The following is a 24,555-nucleotide window of genomic DNA, read 5'->3' on the forward strand; positions in this document are numbered from 1 at the left end:
TGTGTTACATGTTTGTAGCTCAACTAAACTTAGTGTTAATTTTCACAGGTTGAACTAGGGTATGTCCCTTTAAAAGTCAATGACCATAGTTCTCGAACGGCAGAAAGGTGAAAAGCCAATGGGTACGGTTATTAGCAAAAATCAGTCTGACCCCCTACAAAAAATTGAAGCTCATACAAGCATGCTGTCCTCGACACATAACTAATATAGATGATTATATGTACATGTTTGATAGTATGGTGGTGTACAAATGAAAACAATTCAAAATAGTATTCTTATTTATTTGCTCAAAGATCATTAAAAACATTTGTATAAAACAGTTAAGACACAATTCACAAGTTTTAACCATCTGATCCAAGTTCTTGCTTATTGTTACACACTTCCACAACTGTCATTTTCTCACACCTCAACAACTGTGGTAACACCTCGGTATTCTAGAATCACTGCCTCAAGTCATACATTTCCTTTCATCTTTTGTGGCTTAAAGTAATTCTAGTAGCAGTATGCAGTTAGCTCCCTTGTGTACCTTGAAAATAGTTCATGTGTTGTTTTTAAGATAGATCCATATTTGAAGGGTAATTATTAGGGTTTATGAATTAAATTGTTAAGTTTATTGATAGCCAAAGAGTTATTGTTTTAAATTACATTTGGTTTTTCACCAGGAGTGCAAATGGTTTAGCTGTAATGAGGCTTGGTATTCATGCACTGAGTTTTCCTTATGACAAAAATGGGATGTGAACAATTTTAGTAATTTTTAAATAAGCTGATTTTGTGAAACATTTATTAGCTACACCTGATGAGAGTTTTTGTAAGGTTTGATCAGCAAAGTTTCTATAAATATATGCCCCATATCTGCCAAATACCACTTGGGTGTGATTTGTCAAAAATGCAGTTTGGGACACATTTTGGAATTTAATCAAACAAATTAACTCAAAATATTTAAAATGAGCCATCTTTATAATTATGACCACATTAGTAATTTTCCTGATACTAAAAATACCAATATATTTATTTTTAAAGCATAGGTGGGCATTTAGGATGTCAGGGGCTGGTATGCACAAATCTCAGCTGAAGATTCACAATAACTGTGGTCTTCTACCTGTATATAACAATTATACATATCTGATCATATGATTTGGAGTAGGAACTGCCCACTTGAGTTGATGTGTGCACAAAATCCCAGTCCAAACATACATTTCAGTAGCAATCTTAGACTACAAATACTGACCGGATTATGGTTAGGTGAATGCGAGCAAACAATGTTTACAACTGAAGGGAATTAACTCATAATTCATTTTCTTTTGTATTGAGGTTGAAGCTCAAAATTTTGACTAAAAAACTACCACAAAACATAGAATGTGTTAATTCAGAAAATTCATAATATTAACATGCATGAAATAAAATAAGATTAAACCTTAAAGTTTGTTTGAGTACTCAGGCATATTAATTTGGTATCCAGGCTAGGGATTTTCGAAGCTATCTTTGCGTTAAGAATCTAAAACCATTGTAGGTTATGACGTCACTACAGCACACGTCATAATAGCTTATGATAGTTTCACGATTCCACAGCACTAAGATAGCTTCGGAAATATTTGCCCAGATCACGTCATGTAAAAATAATCGAACAGAGTTATTTCCCCTTACAAACAGTATATTTTGTAGGAGTGCAAAGTCTCCCACTGCTACTCAGCTGAACTAATGTTCATCATCCCCATATTAGCCAGAGGCAGATACATGCTTTTCTAACGATGGGTGCAGATTCAAAAGTACTTCAAATTATAATATTAATGTTCATTTTATACAGGCAATCCTTCCCAAAAACATGCTGCCATTCAATTGAAGACAACATATCATATCTTCCACAAATTAAAAAAAAAAAAAAAATACCAGTCATTATATTCATCCAATAAACAAAGTCTAGGAAGTGAGATGTGCACCCCCAGCACCCACCCCTTGGATCTGCACCTGCCTGTCAAAACTACATACTACGTATGTGCTTCCTTCCATCCCCAACATCACCACTCATTCACCAAATCTTCCTGACTGTCAAAGTGGGATGTGAGACCACTCGTAACTCAAACCGATTCACCAGTGTCTCTGGTTGTCATGACGGTGTAATCGATGACCTGACAATCTTAATGTCGTCCACTGGGCGGTCATTGTTGTCAGTCTCCACACTGCCCATCCTCTTGATCACCTGCATCCCATTCTGAATACGACCGAAGATCACATGTTTTCCATCAAGCCACTGGGTTGGGCCCAACGTGATGAAGAACTGACTTCCGTTCGTATTGGGTCCACTGTTCGCCATGGACAGAATACCAGCGCCTGAAAGTATAAACTCATACTGAAAACCACTGACAATGTAAAACCATACTGAAATAAAAGGAAATTTTCTTTAACACCTCAGCACATTTTAAACGTTTTAAAAAGTTATGTTTGTGTAGTTTAATGACTCCACTAGCACATTAATGGATGTTAATTCTGACATGCAGTCTTCAGAAGAAAGATGCTACATGTTCCCAATAAGTAACAAGGGATCTTTTATATATATGCACACAGTATTTCTACCAGGAAGAAATTTTTGCGTATGGCACTAGAAAATGGGATACGTTTAGGGTTAGGGTTAAGAAAATCATACAGTAAGGATAAGAGTAATTAATTTTGTTAAAAGGTTAACTTAAAAAAAAAAATCTGCAAAACATTTGGGGTATGGCACAATAACTGTTTTACCCTCTGGTAGAAACCCTGGCACATTCCCAGACAGGACAGCACATACCACAGACAATGCATGATTACATATAGCTATGGGTGAGCAGAAAATTTTGCCAAATTATCTTTTTAACTCTATAAATTACAAAAACCTTAGTTATTTTCTAACAAAATATCAATCATTACCGGTACATGAAATTATTTTGTCAAATTAAAATAAAATTTACCAATTGTCTTAAAATTTGCAATTAGCGAATTTGGTTAGCGGCAGAGTTAACCCTGCTTTGGGGCACTGGGCCCCAGTTCACTAAACATAGTGAGTTTACGTCGGCTACTAGCAGTTATACCGGTCGTGTGCTTCCACATGTTTGGCATCAATTTCACGCAGAAAATTACATCATTACGGAAGCTGGATATTTTAAAGATAAAAGAAAATGAAATATGTGTTCTTCAAACTATATTTGTTGAACTATAGTAGTAATGAAAGTTGTGGTTTAGTCGTAGATTTACGTTTACATGCAAAACTAGCCTTACAATCTTTTGTGAAATTCGGCCCTGATTGGGACAGACAAAACTCAATGAATCCTCCGAGATGGTTCAATCACACAACACAGACGTCTTAGGTGAGCTATCTACCGAATGAGCTAAATCTGAGATGGTTCGATCACACGACACAGACATCTTAGGTGAGCTATCTACCGCATGAGCTAAATCTGAGATGGTTCGATCACACGACACAGACGTCTTAGGTGAGCTATCTACCGCATGAGCTAAATCTGAGACGGTTCGATCACACGACACAGACATCTTAGGTGAGCTATCTACCGAATGAGCTAAATCTGAGACGGTTCGATCACACGACACAGACATTTTACGTGAGCTATCTACCGAATGAGCTAAATCTGAGACGGTTCGATCACACGACACAGACATCTTAGGTGAGCTATCTACCGCATAAGCTAAATCCTGACCAATGCCTATTGGAGGCTTAACCTATGGATATTTTTATCCACTGATGACATAAATCCATTTATACATTTATTTCATTTCAACTTATTTTTGTGCTTATATGCAATTACAGTTCAAGCATATCTGGGCTGTCTGTCTAGGACAGTGGGTTAGTTGTTATTGATTAGTGAGAGACAAGAGGGTGTAGTGGTCTTACACATACCCACTGAGTCATTAAACTCGCTCTGGGTAGGAGCCAGTACTGGGCTATCAACAGAGTACCTACCAGCCTTATGTCCAATGGCTTAACCATGACACTACCGAGGCCGGTATTTATAAACCTGAGGCAAAAAACACTGAATGTTTTCCACACACGTAGTCATTGCAAGTGTTCAATCATCACACAACTGTACGGAAACAAAACAAGGAAATTGTGAGGGCTAGTTATAGGTGAACATATCTGACTTTGACAAATTATCTATTAAACTTTAAAAATTGCAGAAATCCTGTTATTTTCTTACAAAAATTCACCAATTGCTCTTAAATTTTGCAACTAGCCCTGATTACACATAAAATAGTGTTTGCCCAAGTATTTTCTGAAGAGATTAAAGAGGTAAAATCACATATTGTCTGTTTATACAATACTTGATACATGTATCACAATGATACAACAAAACATATAATGAGACAGAAAAATAAGATTACAATACCAGTGTGTTTTAATTCATCAGAAAATTCATCATCAAAGTACCGTCCATAGATAGAAGCTCCTCCTCTCCCTGTAAAACGTGACAGTCATCTTTAGCATATATTTCATCAATACATTCCACCTGTACCAATACAACCAGTGGCAGATCCAGAAAATCCATTTATGGGGGCCCTAATGACATGAGGCGGAATGCCAAGGGAACTTTAGGGGAGGTTTTGAGGGGGGTGAAAATTAATATATAAAATTACAACAATCTAATTAAAATTAGCTCCACTAGTTAATTACTATTACCTGTGGATCTAATAGCATCTCGTTGAAGCTCATGTCCAGTTACCTTTTATTCGACCAATCAAAACCGTACATGCAAAATTATGCCAGTGATTTGAAAAGTATTTGAAAACATTCGGGATTATGCCGAGGATATACGAAATGATTCGGGTGAATTAGAAGTATGCCGGAAACTAATTTCAATATGAAATTTTATATAAAATTTGTTTCAAGACGAAAAAAATAAACCGTGATGGTATAGCCATAAAATATGTTTATATAGTATACAATCCAGAGTTTATTACTGCACTTTTCCCTCTGTTTTTTAATGTTGAAATAGACCAACAAGTTCGCCTATTGCATATTCACCCAATATTTTTAGAATTTGTATGCTCCCGAATAACGCTATAAAAGGCGAAGTGTAATTGGTCGATATTTAAATTATTTATAGATGAAATGTCACCTGGACATGGGATTCCACACAATGCTGTTAGACCAGTAGAGCTAATTTTAATCAGATTGAAATTATAACTGTCGCAAAATTTTGGGGGGAAACGTCTATATGTTATTGCGATCAAAATACTGTTTTTCATAAGTGGAAAAAAGTTCTTTCAGTTTCACGCCGTGCTTCAAGAGTTTTGTATTTTTCTGCAAGGGGAGGAGGGATGTATCATGTGGGCATTAATACTATATCAGTAGACATAGTACAAATAAATTATAATTTCCCCATTGAATATATTTGAAATAAAATCTGTAAACGTAGAAAGTTTTAATTAATAATAATTGTATATAAGTGAGAAACAATATGTATTCCTCACCAATGCACCCACTTCGTGGAAGTTAACTCAACCACCTAGATTTACCACATTAACCATACAACAAAACATGAGTAATAAAAAGTAAAGCTAGTAATCAAACATTTAGTATCAACAATGCCTTAAACAGTATTTCATATTATTTAATCACGTTTTTTAGCTTTACAAGCAGCTGGCAATACACTGTTGAATAGTGGACTGGCCACGCGGTCATGCAAATGACACTTATTCACACCCGCAGGTGGATCAATTGAATGAAACTGGTTGAAGCCATGTTTGGTTTTAAACATCAACATGGGAAAAAATATTTCGCAAATTTTTTCGCCAAACCGAAAATTCTTTCGCAATTTTTTTTTTTTTCACAATTGGCGCGAGCCCTGGGTAACCCACTTTCTTGTTGCGTAACCCATTATGTTCATGTAAATGATGCCCTAACTTTAATGTCAGACATTTAAAAATCGAAATATTAAACCTGAGAAGCAAATTTAAAATATTTGGCACCTCTACAATTGAGCTGAAAACAAAACGATCTGATGACAAGAATGTAACAAGTTTAAGTCATACCAGTGCCTGTCGGATCTCCTCCTTGAATCATGAAGTCGGGAATGATTCTGTGGAACTTGACGCCATTGTAGAAACCACGTCTAGCAAGCTCTGCAAAGTTTCTGCAAGTGTTTGCTGCATGTTTCCAGTACAGCTCCACTATGACAGTACCCATCCTATAATTAACAAAGAATAATTTTACATATATCATACATGTACATGTAGGTATTTGTAATAATTAATAATGTCCAGTAAGTTACCAATTTCCAAATTCCATGTTCATATTCTGTTTTAAAATGTATTCAGGGTTTTATTTCTAAAATTTGACTTCACACCCATGGCTTTGACATTGGGAATTTTAGCATTGATTTTTTAAGTTTCATTTCATAAACATCTTATTATTAGAAGTTAGAATTATGAAAGTACTGATATATATATATATATATATATACACACACATGTACTTGTGTTTAATAAATAAATATATCTATTGTGCATTACAAAACGTTATTGGGGAGAGGTTTGTCAAGTGAATGAGATTTACATTCAGATTGGGAATTTTTTACTCCAAAATTGGGAATATAAAACAACATAACATGATAGCCTCTGTAGAATGGTGGGGAATGTTGCCCATTAACGGAGTCTAGAAACATAGGTGATAAAACCCTGGTATTCCATAAAGCTGAGATTCCATTAATGCGGTAAGCGGATACAGCATGTGGCATGCGTGATGCATGATGCGGATGCGGTATTTGTATGCAATTTGTAAGATTCCATATAAACGTTTCCCCATGCGTTTTCAGTCTCTTTTGCTGAAGATTTTCTTGCCAAGAACATTGAAGTGTACACAAAGCGAGTATATATGATCTGGCCTACTTGCTACCGAACTTATCCATAGCAAGTATTTCTGCAATACTGTACCATGTATTGTACATTAACTGGGCATCCTTGTGTTCCGGTAGCCTTGGATTGCAGATGAGAGGATGCTCCCTAACTAGCTCAATGAGCTGTTCGGTATTTTGGACTGATACTTTGTTTCTTGGTATTGTCGTGGCAAATCTCGCCAACTAAAAACACCCATCCCTGACATCATATTTACCTCAACCAATTTTGTAATCAGTTACCGCACGAATTGCTACATGGAGCGTTTCAGTTTTCTGCATTCACAGCCGCATGACAAATCGCATCCGCAGCCAGACATATGGAATCACTCTCATGGATCTACATGCATTTCCATTTTTGACGCATAATGCATCACACATGCTGCATTCGCTTACCGCGTTAATGGAATCTTAGCTTTAAAAAGCCAAAATTGTGTCTTTTATATCCTAGGAGATCTCAGCGAAGTCAATACAATTCAGATGGTTTAATTGGTTACAATTTGTTATAAATGTGCAATCTGTGTCACTGTTATTTTTTGTGTCTGGACAAAATGTGGAGAAAATCTAATGGTAATTAAAGCAGGCAAGTAATTTATAGTTATTGTTAACAATGCAGTTCAGACTTTACTTTCCCCATAAGAACTTCAAGATAAACTTTGACATATCATATCTTGATGAACTAATGTCGACGGCAGTCACTTTTTGCACCCTGGACGTTTCTTTTTATTTATAATTTTTGACAAAATATAAATTTTATGTTTTAAAAGATGAAAGAAATAAAAAGTAACACTTGTCAAGTATATGATATATCATGTATACCAAAACATATCTGTTGGATACGTGTATATTTATCATACATGTACGAAGCCAAAACAAGGGTGCGAAAAATTACTTGCTGACCGTCGCTGCCTCTAAGTCTATGTCAATATTATTACAGCCAAAGGCTGATGATGAATAAATCAATGTGCCCTACTGGCTTCGTTAAACAAAACTAGTTTTGCCATTTATGTACTTTCACTTTCATTTGGGCATTTCATGATCATGATTATCTTTTCGGTATTTCATTAGACCGACCAAAGCACGTGTATAAATTAGCATTATTCCGAACTATAACAACAACAAAAGATAATTATCGTAACCCAAATATAGTAATCAGCAATGTAAGCTTAAATGTTTTCATACGTAGTTTCTAAAGTAACCGAAGGCGGCTGCCATGATTTTGAAGGTATCGCCATTGTCCTGTTTGTAATGTATTTCCTCCACCGCTGTCGGAGCATTTATTACAACAAGAACAACACAAATTATAATACAGCTAAGGTCTTTTTATAGAAAGCCAATGAGCTACTATTGGTAGTATTAAAATTAATTTGTATTTTAACCAATTTGCGATTTAAAACAGGGGCGTAGCGTGATCTGAACCGGGGGGGGGGGGGGGGGTCGAATATGAATAAAGTGGGCCTTTTGTTTTTGTTTTTGGACCACCAGAAACTCCATATGTATAAACCTGTATGTTTTAGTTCTGAAAGCAGACCATTTGCTTCAGCGGGGGGAGGGGGGTTCGGACGAACCCCCCCCCTCCAGCCTACGCCCCTGAAAAAAAATCAGCTAAAAAATTATTTTAGTTATGCGAGTTTTTTCCTTGTTATTTATTAGTTCCTCTGCTTTTTGTATCTTATATTTCTTCTTCTTACGTTCGTCTCCTTTTCCTCTTCTTCTCCAGTGTATTATTATTTATACGAAAAGGACCGAAACGGTTAAAATTACAAGTTTGCCTCATCATATCAGAATATCATGTACTGTTGCAAGGTGACGGTCTATAATTTATACGTGTACAGTTTTAATAAATTTACAAGCGTTGTCGCCTGCCTGAATACAGTGTGTTGCCATGTTGTTGAAATGTAGATTTACGTTGATAACAAGTATGACAAAATTGTTATTGAAGAATGGCGTTACTATTTTAAATGGTTAGACAACAACATGAACAAATACCTGACAAATTCGTAAAATTAACATCTCTATAGTTTAAGGTATGTGCCATAATGTGGTCAATCAGAATCGAATGTTTTCCGGAAACATGACAGAAAGTTATTTTAAACACTCTAAACAAAATGAGTGCTGCATGTTTTGCAGGCTGCATCCAATCATTTATATTGGAAGTTTATTGGAAGGGTGCTAAAAGCACTTTAAAATCAGTGAAAAAAGTTCGTCGTAAGCTGTGGAAAGTCCAAATCCCCTGCCCTTCAAGCCTAAGACTAGATCGATGCCTGTTTGGTCATTTTAACTCACTGTTTAATAATAAATCAAGTTATTACATGGCTAGTATATATGATAAATCATAGATTATATTAGGTTGCGCTTTCCACACAAAAATTGTGATTCTTTGCTGTATTCAACAAAATCATTTTAAAGCAGAGCTATAGCAATAATATACGTTCTCACCTAAACAATTACATTCCGTTCCTTCTATTGAACTGTATTATGTGTTACTTTGATAAACAATTAACTACACACATATTTGTTTTGTTAGTTAAGATATTTTTAATTTAATTTAAAGTATTTCCAGGAGGAAGTAGCTTTGGACATTTGAGAACCGGAAGCGCAATTAACTTAAACTTCCGTACGGCACAATTTGCTTTTCATGATCACATTTATTGTATTATCAACGTCTGTAGTTCATGTACGTATGTTGTATTTATACTTATAACAGTGGAATCTGGGTACTACCTAGCGGCGAACTCGTTAGACATCATAAATAATTACAATATTATTTATGGTAGGCTTGGGCGTTACAAACTTTAAGTGGGTGGGGTGGGGTGGGGGGCTCGCTTGGTGTGCAGTCGGTCTAGGATAAGTCACCGTCGGTGCGCTTATTACAAACAATTGTTGTTTTTTTCTTCTAATTCCAGCTAAAGTCCGAACCAAATTGGGTATAATATCCGCCTGGTCTCTCCCCCCCCCCCCACCCCCCACCCCCCACCCCCTTTATTATTTTTGGTTAGGGATTAGGGTTACGGGAGGGGGGGGGGGGGGGGGGGACCGGGCAGATATTTTACACCAAATTGTTAACAACTACGATAAAATAAGTTTAACTCTGGCTGTCAGTTTGTGCCCACGACATGCGTGCTTGAACACCTCTGGTGATGTAAGCACTTTAATAATTTGTCCAGTCCAATCCTATTTTAATATTTTGAGGATTTTTGCTACCGAAAACATGCCTATTCAGTCAAATTAACCGTCTAGGATAATTTAGAAAGCACACCGGGCCATAATGGCACAGGAATGAAATGTACTGAGTGAAACATATGAACTTTAATTTAGTCAAATTAATATCCTAGAAAGCACATCGGGGCATTATTTAAAACATTATGGTTTCATACGCGGGGACGATATGACACAGAGACGTTATGGTCCTTCATTTGCAGGGCAATTTGACACAGGGACGTTATGAATATGACTGGTCACCAATTATGGTTACCAGTTATGAAATCATGAACAAACCATTACAGTGACACAGATTCCACATACGAGACTGTAATGATTATGATGTCACTGATACTGACTTCGCTGAGATTGCATAGGCCAAATACATGCAGTTTTTCACCATCTGCCATTTTGCTTTTTTTGTAGAATACTCTTCAAAGTCAAGAGGGGTGGAAGCCTCCTAAGTATGTGATGTAATTAAGTTGATGTCATGATGAGTGCATTATACCTAAGTAGAGCATGTCATGATGATGTTAGATTATGTCATGTCAACCCACCCCACTTGAAGAGTATTCTATAAGTTTTAGAAGAAAAATAGCAGATGGCAGAAAACTGCATGTATTTTACCCTATGCAATCTTAGCAAAGTCAATATCAGTGACATCGTTACAGTCTCGTAGTCGTATGTGGAATCTGTGTCACTGTTGTGGTTATTATAACAATTTTATATGTAAAAGTAGTTAAAATGTCCCTCCATTACTGCTTGATCTTGCCCATATGTATCCTTCCTTGTCCCATAGCATTGTATGTGATACAAGATTATCACACGGTTTGAAAATATCTTTATATTGTTTAAAATGTAATATTTGTACAGTACTTTGATATTTCACCAAAATGAATTTGTGCGATTCACTGTGTTGAACAACAGACTGATCATTATCTCGATATGATATGGATACATGTGTCGTGGAGAGGCATTTCATAGAGGCTTATCGCCTGTTTGCCGATCAACTTCATTTATTTGAATAAATATTGCTTTTAAAAAAAGTGTAATGTCTGTATGTCTGTTTTTGAGTCCAGTTCAATTACATAAAATGTTAAGTGTATTTTTAAAAATGCATTGTACAATAACAATATACTGTAACCTGCTGTATGGTGAATGGTGAATTATAGATACTGTTGATTTGTCAGGGATAGCTCTGGCACTCGCCAAATTCGCCAATTGTGAATTGTGAAAGCAGTTGGCGAAATAATTTCAGGTAATAATTGACATTTTAAAGAAAATATTTGTTGATTTCTGCAATTTTTAAAGTTTAATAGACAATTTGGCAAAATGTTTTGCACACCCAAAGCTAACCCTGTTTGTGATTTATTTCTTATTTCAGATTTGATCAGATAATGGCTGTAAGTTTTGATGATAAACTGCTTGGAGAAAAGGCCCAGTATTATTGCAGCAGCAGTGAGGATGAGGGAGAGGAAGAAGAAGATGATGGGGAGGGGCGAGATAAATCGGCCACGAAGCAAACTGTACCCTCTGTCTCTGAGCCAACCATAGGCAAATACCAGGGATACTGTACAAATGTACATTACATGTTTTTACATTGTGTAACAGATATTATTATTTCAGAGCCCATGCTTTCAGGCTCAGAAATTTTAGTCAGGGATGGTCTAGACTGACAGAGTTTATAGGTTGGGTCATGTTACCAGTCATGGTCCCCCAGAAAACTTATAGAAAAAAAACTTTTTTTTAGTAGGGGGTGAGGGGTTTCAGTGCCCGAAAACAACTTCAGTAGTTACATGTAGACTCAAATCTTTAATGCTGTCACATACAAGCAGGGAACATTTTGTTTTCAAAATCTTGATTAAAAATGATATTTCTAGTCAATTGATTAGCAATAACCCTGTACTTGTAATTTGTATGCGTTGCCAGTACATTAAAGTCTCAAAGACTCGAGACATTAGACTTTAACTTAGTTTAAGGGTTTTATAAGTATTTGGTCCCTAATGATCATGTTGTTCATCAGACAAATGCATACATGTAAGTTATGTTTTCATTTGTGTATTAAATTTATAACATCATTTACATGGTCATAGCATATTGCCAGAATGAAATAGGTTAACAGCTTTTATTAGTATAACTTGGGTGTCTGGATGTCACAGAAATGATCATTTCCAGTATCGTTTTGGTAAAATCATGGAACCAAAATTCTGGTGCCCATTATATAATATTAACATAATCTTCCATTACCATGAATATCGAAAAACAGTTTCCCATGGGTATTGATAATCATTGGATATGAAAATTTGAAATGTTCAGGATTACAATAATGAAAACCATGATCATTTACATCCTAGACATCACTGTTTTGCTGCCCAACCTTGTTGTAATTCTACTCTATGTTGTGATTCCCTTGAAGTGATTCGAACCAGGACCCTTATACACAATGCACCTTTTATTGATGGGTCTATGAATCTGGTACACAAAAAATTTACATCAGACTTTCTGACTTTCATAGCAGCCAAGTTCAACAGTGTTCACAAATAAAACAAGTCATGTATGTTTGATGAGAATACATGCTGAATACTATTGAAAATATTGTCATTGAACAGGTAAAAAAATCCTAAGAAACTAGCTGCCCGATTACATGTAAATGCTTTCCTAGCTTTCAGTTGTGCCTTCATAACATCTGTTAATAACTGGCAATGTAATATTAATTTTGTTCTTCAGACTGGGCCGAAGGGTGTGATGACAGACTGGCGGGAGTTCAAACGATTAGAAACGGAAAAGCGAGAAGATCAAGAAAAACAAAAACTAGAGCTGGCCAAGAAATTGTCTCTCACCTGCAGATCACATGTACGTACCACCACACACCTACTTCATTCTTCTGTCAAAGTTAGAGGTTTGTTTTTGTTTAATGACACTACTAGAGCACATTGATTTATTAATCATCGGCTATTGGATGTCTAACTTTAGGTAATTTTGAAACATAGTCTTAGAGAGGAAATCTGAAGAAAAAAATTCCATTAGTAGAAAGGGATCTTTTATATGCACCATCCCATAGACAGGATAGCACATACCACATCCTTTGATATATCAGTTATGGTGCACTGACTAGAACGAGAAATAGCCCAATGGGTCCAATGAGGGATCGATCCTAAACTAACTGCTCACCAGGCGAGCACTTTATTATTTGAATACGACCTGTTCCCACTTCTGTCAAAACCGAGTGAGTAGTATATTTTGGATGTCTTGATTCCATTTTTAACTCTAGCCTGTCCACAGGGACAGATCCAGGATTATGTAAAGGCAGGGGTGGGGGGTGTCCACTGAATTCTGAAAAGGGCAGGTCAGGGATCACACTAAAAAGAATTTAATTTTAGCCAATTTTTGATAAAGGGTTAATTTATACAACATTTTAGTAGCCAACTACTAAATGTTGTAGCCTCTTTGTATAGAAATGAGCAATTGACTAATTAGGCAATGGGCAGCGTGAGCACTAGCAGTATGAATGTGTTGAAGGCCAATGAGTCAATCTGCCAAAAGGAGCGAGAGCTTTAGGTGGATTTGGGGACGTGCTCCCTGGAAATGTTTTAAATAAAGATGCTCAGTCACACGTTTTTAGTTTTCATTGAAAACTAAACATTTCTTTTTTTTTTCTTCTTTTTTTTTGGGTTAATAAATCCACTAGCCGTCGGACATGGTGAAACTGATAAATTGGTAGCCCAGCCGTAAAAACCCACTAGCCACGGGCGTCAGGCTACGATATTCTAGAAGCCCTGTTTTCATTTACTGTTGTGGATGATGAATTTAAACAACCAAACTAGTCAGTGAAAAGGGCACATCAAATGGGTGGTGAGTGGATCACCATGACTCCCCTCTCAATCTGCCAATGTGTTCAGCCTGTGAATGGGGCTGTTTAGTGTTAGGATTTAAATGTTTTTTTCTTACAGATTTTGGCCCCACACTGTTATAAGAGACAAAAAGTGGAGGAAAAAAAGACTTAGTTTGAAAGATGCATGGGTTTATGTGCAATCTTCTCGGTCATAACCTTAAATATGGTAGTACAGCAATTAAACTCAATGATAAACCTGTACATGCTAATAGTAGTTTGAAAGATGCATGGGTTTATGTGCAATCTTCTTGGTCATAACCTTAAATATGGTAGTACAGCAATTAAACTCAATGATAAACCTGTACATGCTAATAGTAGTTTGAAAGATGCATGGGTTTATGTGCAATCTTCTCGGTCATAACCTTAAATATGGTAGTACAGCAATTAAACTCAATGATAAACCTGTACATGCTAATAGTAGTTTGAAAGATGCATGGGTTTATGTGCAATCTTCTCGGTCATAACCTTAAATATGGTAGTACAGCAATTAAACTCAATGATAAACCTGTACATGCTAATAGTAGTTTGAAAGATGCATGGGTTTATGTGCAATCTTCTCGGTCATAACCTTAAATATGGTAGTACAGCAATTAAACTCAATGATAAACCTGTACATGCTAATAGTAGTTTGAAAGATGCATGGGTTTATGTGCAATCTTCTCGGTCATAACCTTAAATATGGTAGTACAGCAATTAAACTCAATGATAAACCTGTACATGCTAATAGTAGTTTGAAAGATGCATGGGTTTATGTGCAATCTTCTCGGTCATAACCTTAAATATGGTAGTACAGCAATTAAACTCAATGATAAACCTGTACATGCTAATAGTAGTTTGAAAGATGCATGGGTTTATGTGCAATCTTCTCGGTCATAACCTTAAATATGGTAGTACAGCAATTAAACTCAATGATAAACCTGTACATGCTAATAGTAGTTTGAAAGATGCATGGGTTTATGTGCAATCTTCTCGGTCATAACCTTAAATATGGTAGTACAGCAATTAAACTCAATGATAAACCTGTACATGCTAATAGTAATATCAATATACATTTTCAGGGCTAGCTCTGCCACTCGCCAAACTCGTCAATTGCTAATTTTAAGAACAAGTGGCAAATTTTATTTTAATCTGGTAATTTAATGTAATTATTGACATTTTGTTGGAAAATAAAGTGGAATTTTGTCATTTTTGAAGTTGAATAGATAATTTGTCGAAATTTTCTGCTCATCCAGAGATGGCTCTGATTTTGTAAATGTTATGAAGTTGTGTTGTTTTTTGTCAGATGTTTGGAGTGAGGGTGAGTTGTTGACAGTAACACTCCATTTTTACAGGATGTTTCAAGTTGTTCATTTCTTTTTATTTTAGTTAAATGATGACAAGGCCAGCCAAGAAGACTCTATTCCAGAAACATTAATTTTAAGTGAGTTTGAAGATGAATTTCTCAAGGAGTATCGAAGAAGAAGAATAGCAGAAATGGCACAAGCTTTACAGCGGGTGTAAGTTTTAAAGATAATTTATTTTTATTTAATGAATGAATTGTACTTTAACTCTTTCACCACTAAGTTTTACAGCCTTGACCTTCCCTGCACACTGAGTTTAAATAGCAGATTTATGATCATTTTGTTAAAGGATAAAACTACTTGTTTTATCATTAATTTTAGTTATAGGCTATACATTTCCAGAAAGGTGAATGGACGGCTGTCTAGATAAAAAAATAATACTTTAAAAATGTTAAGATTCAACAGGTATAAATCTGGTAATTACAGGTAAACTATGCATATTACTCAGCTATTTGAGTAGGTAGGACTGGTAATTTAAAAAAAACCCAGTACAAATGTTTTTCTTGTTGGATAATTAATTAATTAACATTCCAGTTACAATTTTAAAAATATATTTACAATGCTTTTGCAAAATTAACAAGCCATAATAAGCTTTCATTTCATCATACCACACACCTTTGTTGTTAGCAGGATCTGTATCACGCTTTTTTTTTGGCATTCATGTTGGTAAATTACACAATTTTTCCATAAACTGTATTGGAATAAAATAGCGAAAAGTACTCTATGGCGTTTGTGTTGACGTCAAACACTTTTATGAGCCCCGGATTTTTAGTAAACGTTGATCTGCAGGTAACCGAATATGGCTCATGTGTCCAGGTAAACTCAGGCGCGTGGTAAAACAGTGGCAAGTCATTTTGTAACTCGTCATCGGTATCATTTTCTTCTAAATTGCCATGTTGAATGACATTTCGTTCACGATCGCCAATCTCGATTAAATCAAACGCACCAAACTCCATATTATCCCACATTTCATCATCAGAAAACCCGTCATCTGAATCGCAACCATTGTTTTCAACAGATGAAATTTCGTCACCTCGGTTCATGTTTAATTACAGTCAGAATATCAGTATAAACTTGGAAAAACTCATTCAAAATTCGCTAGAACATGGGCGCAGCCATTACAGTGTGTCACATGGCAGCTATGGTTGCGCGAGATTTTGCCTAATTATCATTTTGACGCGTCACTCGGCGCCAAATATGAACAGGTGTTACAAGCCGCTAAACCGGCCTGTCGTGCTGAGAGGCACTGGATATCTCTAGCCGGTATACCGGCCTGTCGTGCTGAGAGGCACTGGATATCGCTAGCCGGTATACCGGCCTGTCGTGCTGAGAGGCACTGGATATCGCTAGCCGGTATACCGGCCTGTCGTGCTGAGAGGCACTGGATATCGCTAGCCGCTAAACCGGCCTGTCGTGCTGAGAGGCACTGGATATCGCTAGCCGGTATACCGGCCTGTCGTGGTGAAAGAGTTAAAAGAGATTTTTTACCCTTTGATCTTTGCATTATGTATTTTATAGTTTTTAAATTAATAATTAAAGTAATAATATATATTAAACATGATAAATTAATGCTGATTTCTTATGTACAGTATAACCTAGATTTACCGTCTACTGTGGTACCAACGTGATTTTGGCATTATATCCAGTTTGTGTTAAAGTGAGGGTGCCAAGGGTGCACCACCAAACATATTTTGCATTTGATACATCTACATGTACTAAAGGTCATATAGTTTGTTTAAAACGGCAATAAAAATACATTTGATTCTACATGTACTAAAGGTCATATAGTTTGTTTTTTGATACATCTACATGTACTAAAGGTCATATAGTTTGTTTAAAACGGCAATAAAAATACATTTGATACATCTACATGTACTAAAGGTCATATAGTTTGTTTAAAACGGCAATAAAAATACATTTGATACATCTACATGTACTAAAGGTCATAGTTTGTTTAAAACGGCAATAAAAATACATTTGATACATCTACATGTACTAAAGGTCATATAGTTTGTTTAAAACGGCAATAAAAATACATTTTATTCAAAAACATGTTTGGCAGATGGCGGATAGCAAGGGTGGCGCTAAATAGAGGGAATTAACCAAGAAAACATTGAACGGTACTTCACAGAAAGTTGACGATACATGAGGTTGGCTTTAAATCGGGGAGGGGTGGGGGCAATAAATTGAGAGTACACTGTATAGTGAAATAATGGCTTTAAGTTTAGCCAAAATAGATAAGTACTATTTCTTTTGACATGGAATAGCCACCCACCTACTTATGAAGATGTTAGCTCATATCCATCCACTTGTTTATTCTCTTTTCTAACAGACCTACATTTGGAAAGTTGATATTTCTCCAATCCAGCAATGAATTTTTAGAAGCCGTCGACAAGGAAAATCCACAAGTAACAGTCATCATCCATATTTTTGAAGAGGTCAGTAGAGCAATAAACTAGTTATTAAATGAAAAAGATAAAAAGAAAGAGAGAGAGATATGAATTATGTTTTTTTTTAGCTATCAACTGCTTTGTCTCAACACTGCCAGTTTGGGCCCTTATTTTCGAAGCAATCTTAGCACTACGATATCGTAAAACCACTGTAAGCTGTGACGTGTGCTGTAGTGATGTCATAGCCTACAATGTTTGTACGATATCGTAGTGCTAAGATAGCTTCGATAATCTCTAGCCAGGCGTCAAAATTAGTTGACAACGGTTGCAGAGGTTACCAGATTGGCAGAAGGTTACAATATGTCAATAAGTTGAGAAATGTACTTCATTCTCCACAAACTTGTTTGAACACAAACACCACTGTTGTGGGCACTTCTCTTTTCTACCCATTGGGCTGTTTTAGTTCCAGCCAGTGCTCCACAAATGGGGTAACAAAGGCCGTGGTATGTACTATCCTGTCTGTGGAATGGTGCATATAAAAGATCCCTTGCTGCTAATTGAAAAAAGAGTAGCCCATGAATTGGCGACAGTGGGTTTCCTCTCTCAATATCTGTGTGTTCCTTTACCATATGTCCGACGCCATATAACCATAAATAAAATGTGTTGAGTGCGTCGTTAAATAAAACATTTCCTTCCTTCCTTCTCTTTTCTATCTTGGCTCTTGTACTTCCATACTTCTATCCTGCTGATTGGTAGGAGAAAAATATTGATCAATTTTGATTTGTTTGTTCAGGATGTGACATCTTGTGAGGCTATGGATGATTGTTTTTAAATATGAGCGCTGTTGTAGGGTGTATACTGCCAAATCAAATCCCATAGACAACAATAGTAACATATGTGGCTAAAACTCCTACCTGCAGCATATCAATCGACATAAACACCACAGATATAAATACTACCACCCCTCACCCTTAAGTGATTCAGAAAAAATTGGCTGCTCATTTCAGAGATAATGGGTAGCATCTATGACTGCCTTAGTTCTGCACAAATTTTGTTTTTTTACAGGTACAAGGCTACTTGACATAGTGGTACCAGATGAAATAAAATTGCATAAATATTTTGCCCACATGAAACATATTTTTTTTTTTTACAACCAACACACTCACATTTATCACCAATCACTATCAAAAGTTGGGTGCACCTCGAACTTTGATCTAGGCAGAAGTTATTTGGTTTAGTACTCCCTGTAGGTTAATTGAGTGTTTTAGTGACTACTTGTGTTTTGTTCAGAATGTCAAGTCTTGTGAGGCTGTGGATGATTGTTTGTTAAATATGAGCCTTGTTGTCCATTAATTGAGTGCTTTAGTGACTACTTGTGTTTTGTTTAGAATGTGGCGTCTTGTAAAGCTATGAATGGTTGTCTGATGTGTCTTGCCCAGGAGTACCCGACAGTGAAGTTCTGCAGAATGAAAGCATCCACAGTGAGACTCAGCATGAACTTTGTAAGTGTGTAATATTTTAATCCTATCTCCATCTTTATAATGGTCTGACCATCAGTTATAATAAACATGTATATTGCTGTAGCAGTTTTATGATTTAGAATTATATTTATGTGCCTAATTTAACAATACATATCTGAATTTATTTTGTTTAGTTTTAAATATGTCTGGTGTTGGAATGCAAATGTTCATTTAGTATTATTCAAATCAGGTGGTTGCCATTGTTATGACTTGTTTGGTTATGTTGCAAGGATTTGGCCGATTTGTGTTTTCTGTTTATATTTTACTCTCTTGTTTGTTTTGCATTGGTTTCTAAAGAAAGATTTCATATATTTTGATCCAGGTCTTTGAGACCCAGGAAAATCTTGGAATCTGAAACTGGTTGATAATTAGTTTTGTTGCCATTTGAAATAACACAAAAAGAGATCAGCAATTTGCATCAAAATGCATTTTGTAAATCATGATGATTGCAAAAAACAAATGTTTGAAATTCTTTAAAAAGTTCATGGAAAATTATTTTTAAAATCTTTGTTTTTCTAATAGCAATCAATCCAGTCCTCGCTGAAACATTTGTGTTGTGTGCTAATCTATCTATTGCTCTCTGGTCATGGTTTCCCTGTAAAGGATCACTCACAGCTACTACTAATAGCATTACAGTTTTTATTTAACAACATCATTAGAGTTCAATAATTTCTTAATCTTAAGCTACTGAATGTCAAACATTTGATAATACTGACATGTAGTCACAAAGTAAATAATCTGTGTTTTTCCATTTGAGTTCAATAATTTCTTAATCTTAAGCTACTGAATGTGAAACATTTGATAATACTGACATGTAGTCACAAAGTAAATAATCTGTGTTTTTCCATTGGAGTTCAATAATTTCTTAATCTTAAGCTACTGAATGTGAAACATTTGATAATACTGACATGTAGTCACAAAGTAAATAATCTGTGTTTTTCCATTAGAAGCAAGGATTCTTTTATGTCCACTTTCAGACTTTCCCACGGTCAGGACAGCACATACCATATCCTTTGTTATACCAGTTATAAGGAACTGATTGGGATGGGGTGGATAAGGAATCTTTTATATGCACTTTTCCATGGACAGGACAGCATATACCATGCCTTTGATTTTCCAGTTTTGAGGAACTACTTGGGATGGGGGGAGGAATAAGGAATCTTTTATATGTACTTTCCCATGGACAAAACAGCACATACCATGGCTCATGTCTATAATATACCAGTTGTGAGGTACTGATTGGGATGGGAAAAACAGTCAGAGAATGGGTCCACCAAGAAGATTTGATACAATGATCAAAGTGTTCTGGTGAGTGCTCAAACTAATGAGCTATATGTAAATCCCACCACTTACTAACGGAGATATCAATGTGTGAAAAGGTTTGTTTCTTCAGGGTTCGCATGCATCCTGGAAAACCCTGGAAAGTGCTTAAATGTTATTTTCATCCTGGAAAGTGCTTAAAACTCCTGGAAAAATGAATTAACCCCTGGAAAGTCATGGAATTTTACTGTTTTTTATATACATTTAATAATAATTATTTGGAAAATATATTTATAAATGATCGCGTTTGACCTCTGGTTCCAAACTATATACTTCATCATTCATGCAACAGTAATTATAAGAGGTCGATTGCCATTGGACAACTGTTAAAATGTATACACAGTAAGAAGGCTTGGACATAAATGAACACAACTTGTGATTGATTGAATAAATTATGTAACTGTAAGCAGTCTTATTTCTGACGTTTGTGAGTTCGAAACTACTGTCAAAGATAAATAATAATAACCAGCACCTTCCAATAAAACAAATACTCCTATGGCTTATGTCTGCTGTGCTTCTGTGCAGCAAGACTCATGCAAAAGTTGAGAACTTGTAGTTGACACACATTCTTTTGATCTCCATTGAAGTCTCGGACGACTCAATACACAGCAAAATGGTATCCACATGTCAAGACATGTCATTGAAGCGACCAATTAACTAAATAAATAATCATTTTATGGGCTAGTTTTGATTGTGATATAAATTGGTGATAACAACGAGTCCACTTCAAGAGATTATTTTTGTGCTATCAATAAAATAAAAATTTAATTAAAAAAATCTGGATAATATAAATTAACATAACATTTTATTTATTTATTTTTATATAACGACACCCAAGTACATTTTTATTTATTGATTGTTTATTTGTAAGTGAATTACAAGTCTTTTTTTTTTTTTTAAATACTTTGATGGATTATTCTATCAGGGTTTTAGATCTCATTAACTTGAGCACAACTGGGTTTTTTTGTGTGTTCTGAGCACTCTTAGTCTTAGATCTTCTTAGTATATTAATGTTAACAGCCGGTAAAGATGTTGCTGAAATCCATTTCAATTTATATCAGTCAAATTAAGCTTAATATTTTAGTGGTATTGAGGTAAAAATGTTTTTGAGGTTAGCATATATAACATTGTTTATACTCAATTTGGGCCTGCTTGTTTTGGGCATATATATTTTGGGCACAATTTTAGGCCTTTCGCCTTGACTTTGGTGCAGTCAAATCTATATAAAGTTATATAATTCTGAATCATGACCAAAAATAAATGAATCTTGACCAAAAATAAATGAAACCCTCAATAACATTTCCACAATGTGGTTAGATATGTATTATGGTTATGGAGTGTTTTGCTGTAAGATCCAGCATTGAGACATAGATGCATGCACACCCGCACACACACAGTCAAAATAAAATCTGCACACTACAATATTTTTTTGTTTATGTATTTTTACAACTTTAGCATCCATGCGATATATCTAGATTAGATGTAGCTTATGTTTGAGACATAACAACCACTGAAAAAAACAGTTTACTGGGGTGCCTTTAAAAAAATCCTTTCCAGGTAATATATTCAGACTCCTGGAATTTTTTTAAAAAAAGCCCTGGAAAATGAACCAAAATGGTGCTTAAAAGTCCTGGAAAATGAAAATGTTTTAAGTGTATGAACCCTGTTCTTAGATACCTTAGTAGATAGCCATTGATTTCATAACTACTCATTTCTTTTTCTGTTACAGGGGGTGAGATTTAGCTCAGTCAGTTGAGCGCTTGCCTGAGGTGGTTGTGTCGCAGACTCGAACCACCTCGGTGGAATCATTCAGCTGTTTGACTTTTTTTCGCATTCCACAACTGGACAAAGGCTGTGGTATGTCACAATGTGCTTTCCTGTCTGTGGGAAAGTGCATATAAAAGATCCCTTTCTGCATTAGGGAAAATGTAGCGGGTTTCCTCAGTTAACTACGAGTCATAATTACCACATGTTTGACATCCAATAGCCAATGATTAATTAATCAATGTGCTCTAGTGGTGTCATTAAACAAAAAACCAAAGCCAAGCAGTGCACCACAACTGGTCAAAGGCCGTGATATGTGCTTTTTTGTCTGTGGGAAAGTGCTAATTATATAAAAGATCCCTTGCTGCTAATGGAAAAATGTAGCGGGTTTCCCCTGATGACTACAAGTCAGAATTACTAAATGTTTGACATTCAGTAGTTGATGATTAATTAATCAATGTGTTCAAGTGGTGTCATTAAACAAAACAAACTTTAACCTTCTTTTACAGACAGAGAAAGGCCTGCCAGCATTGTTAATTTATAAGAATGGTTTGATGGTGGGAAATTTTGTGCGGATGTCTGATGAATTTGGGGAAGACTTCTTCGCTACAGAAATTGAGAGCTTTTTACAAGAGTGAGTACTGCCACAACATTCTTCTGAAACATTTTAACAACTTATTTATGAAAAAGTATTGCATATACATCTTAGCCATTTATCTATATTTCTTTCATGTAGATCTGTATCACCTTTCATTTAAATAAATATATTTATATGCTTACACATGTTTACAGTGTGAAGTGTGTTTGACAACTACTTAACAGATTCTTTCCTGTTTTTCTCTGACATGATCTGTGACTTGGTTTGACTGTCTAGTATTGGTGTCTAGTTTATAACATGCTCATATTCTGTTATTTGCAGGGTTTCTAAAAAAATTATAAAGTCCACTAGCCATGGGATCAGTAATTTAAAAAATTTACTAGCCACAATTAAAAATTCGCTAGCCCTACTTTACTTTATATTAATACAACTTTACTAAATAATAGTAATAATAAGATATGTCACAAAAAGAGGGAGATAGAGCTTAAAACACTAACATTGGGGAGGATATTCATATTAACAAAATAGGCTTAACTGCAACATTAGACCCAAAAAATGCACTAGCTATCGGGCATGGCAATAGTAGTTATTTACTAGCCCAATATTGAATATCACTAGCCATGGGAGTGGGGCTACCATAATCTAGAAGCCCTGATTTGACTTGACTGTCCAGTATTTTTGTCTAATTTCAGACATGGGTTTCTGTCATCAAGTTCCAAAGATCTGAATTCTGTAATACGTGACAAGTTGCCAGAAGACGATGACTGTGACAGTGATTTTGATATAGACTGATTGTGAACATGTTACTTCATTTTATTTACAGCAGTCTAAGAATTTCAGGGCTCGAACTTAAGAATTTGGATTCCACAGCAATTTTAAAAATAATTGCTGTGGTCAAAAAGGCCCACCGACGGCAATTTTGAGCCTGCCTATGGCAATTATTTTTTAAAGTGACTTTTGCAGCAAATAAACTTGACTGAAAGGTTATTTTGCTGTATGAAGACATATTTCAAATGTGCAAATATTAAATATTGGCAGATAATGTACACCAGGTGTACACATTTTGCCATTGTTGAGCTTTACCAACGGCACAAAAGTGCCATCGGTGATTCTCCCTGCCTACGGAAATGTATATCTCAACGATGGCAATTGCTGTCATTAAGTTCGAGCCCTGCATTTGAAGAGTCTCATTCACAGAGAACACTATTCATTTAAAGGTTGATGGGGGTTACAGTGGCACATCTTGGTTTCAATCTGTGAAACTGGACACTAAGCCTGGTGAATTTACAAACGTGTAACACAGCTGAAAAAGTTGTACCAGACTGAAACAAGTGTCTGTGACGTTGAAGCTGGAAAATACTCTTTAAAAATATGTCTGAGCTCAACTCCTTAACAGTTACTTTTCAGAGGTACCGGTACGTGCATTGTTTTTAATATGCAAAATGAATTTTGTGGTATTAGAAACAACGGGTTGACCAGAAGCACTTCTGATGTACTGAAATGGATAATCTAAACAATAAAATCTAAGTTATATTTTATTTCAATTATCAAAAACAGATTTAATAGTGAAAAATATGCTTTAGTGTTTAAAAACTAGGGTCTGTCACTTTAAAAAAAAGTTTATGTTTGAAAATGTTTTTACAGAGCATGAATCA

The 24,555-nt window shown here is 35.6% G+C and overlaps 2 protein-coding genes across 3 annotated transcripts; one reads left to right on the top strand and one right to left on the bottom strand.

The window, feature by feature from the left end:
* Positions 1-267: 267 nt before the first annotated feature.
* LOC121367537 (peptidyl-prolyl cis-trans isomerase-like 1) lies at positions 268-9,447 on the bottom strand. Of its 2 annotated transcripts, none has more exons than XM_041491770.1 (4): positions 9,315-9,447; positions 6,016-6,170; positions 4,371-4,439; positions 268-2,328 (listed from the first exon to the last, which is right to left on the bottom strand). In XM_041491770.1, the coding sequence occupies exons 2-4, from the start codon at positions 6,167-6,169 to the stop codon at positions 2,105-2,107; spliced, it is 447 nt and encodes a 148-aa protein (XP_041347704.1). In that variant the 5' UTR covers position 6,170; positions 9,315-9,447; the 3' UTR covers positions 268-2,104. The 2 variants fall into 2 exon arrangements, with proteins under 2 accessions (XP_041347704.1, XP_041347703.1); XM_041491769.1 differs by lacking the exon at positions 9,315-9,447 and adding an exon at positions 8,058-8,133.
* Positions 9,448-9,471: 24 nt separating this feature from the next.
* LOC121367539 (phosducin-like protein) lies at positions 9,472-23,826 on the top strand. Its single transcript, XM_041491771.1, has 8 exons — positions 9,472-9,552; positions 11,461-11,656; positions 12,804-12,929; positions 15,334-15,464; positions 17,641-17,746; positions 19,087-19,200; positions 22,812-22,936; positions 23,593-23,826. The coding sequence occupies exons 2-8, from the start codon at positions 11,474-11,476 to the stop codon at positions 23,690-23,692; spliced, it is 885 nt and encodes a 294-aa protein (XP_041347705.1). The 5' UTR covers positions 9,472-9,552; positions 11,461-11,473; the 3' UTR covers positions 23,693-23,826.
* The last annotated feature ends 729 nt before the right edge of the window (positions 23,827-24,555 follow it).

The sequence above is a fragment of the Gigantopelta aegis genome, chromosome 3 (assembly GCF_016097555.1).
Source record: "Gigantopelta aegis isolate Gae_Host chromosome 3, Gae_host_genome, whole genome shotgun sequence".
Lineage (NCBI taxonomy): Eukaryota > Metazoa > Mollusca > Gastropoda > Neomphalida > Peltospiridae > Gigantopelta > Gigantopelta aegis.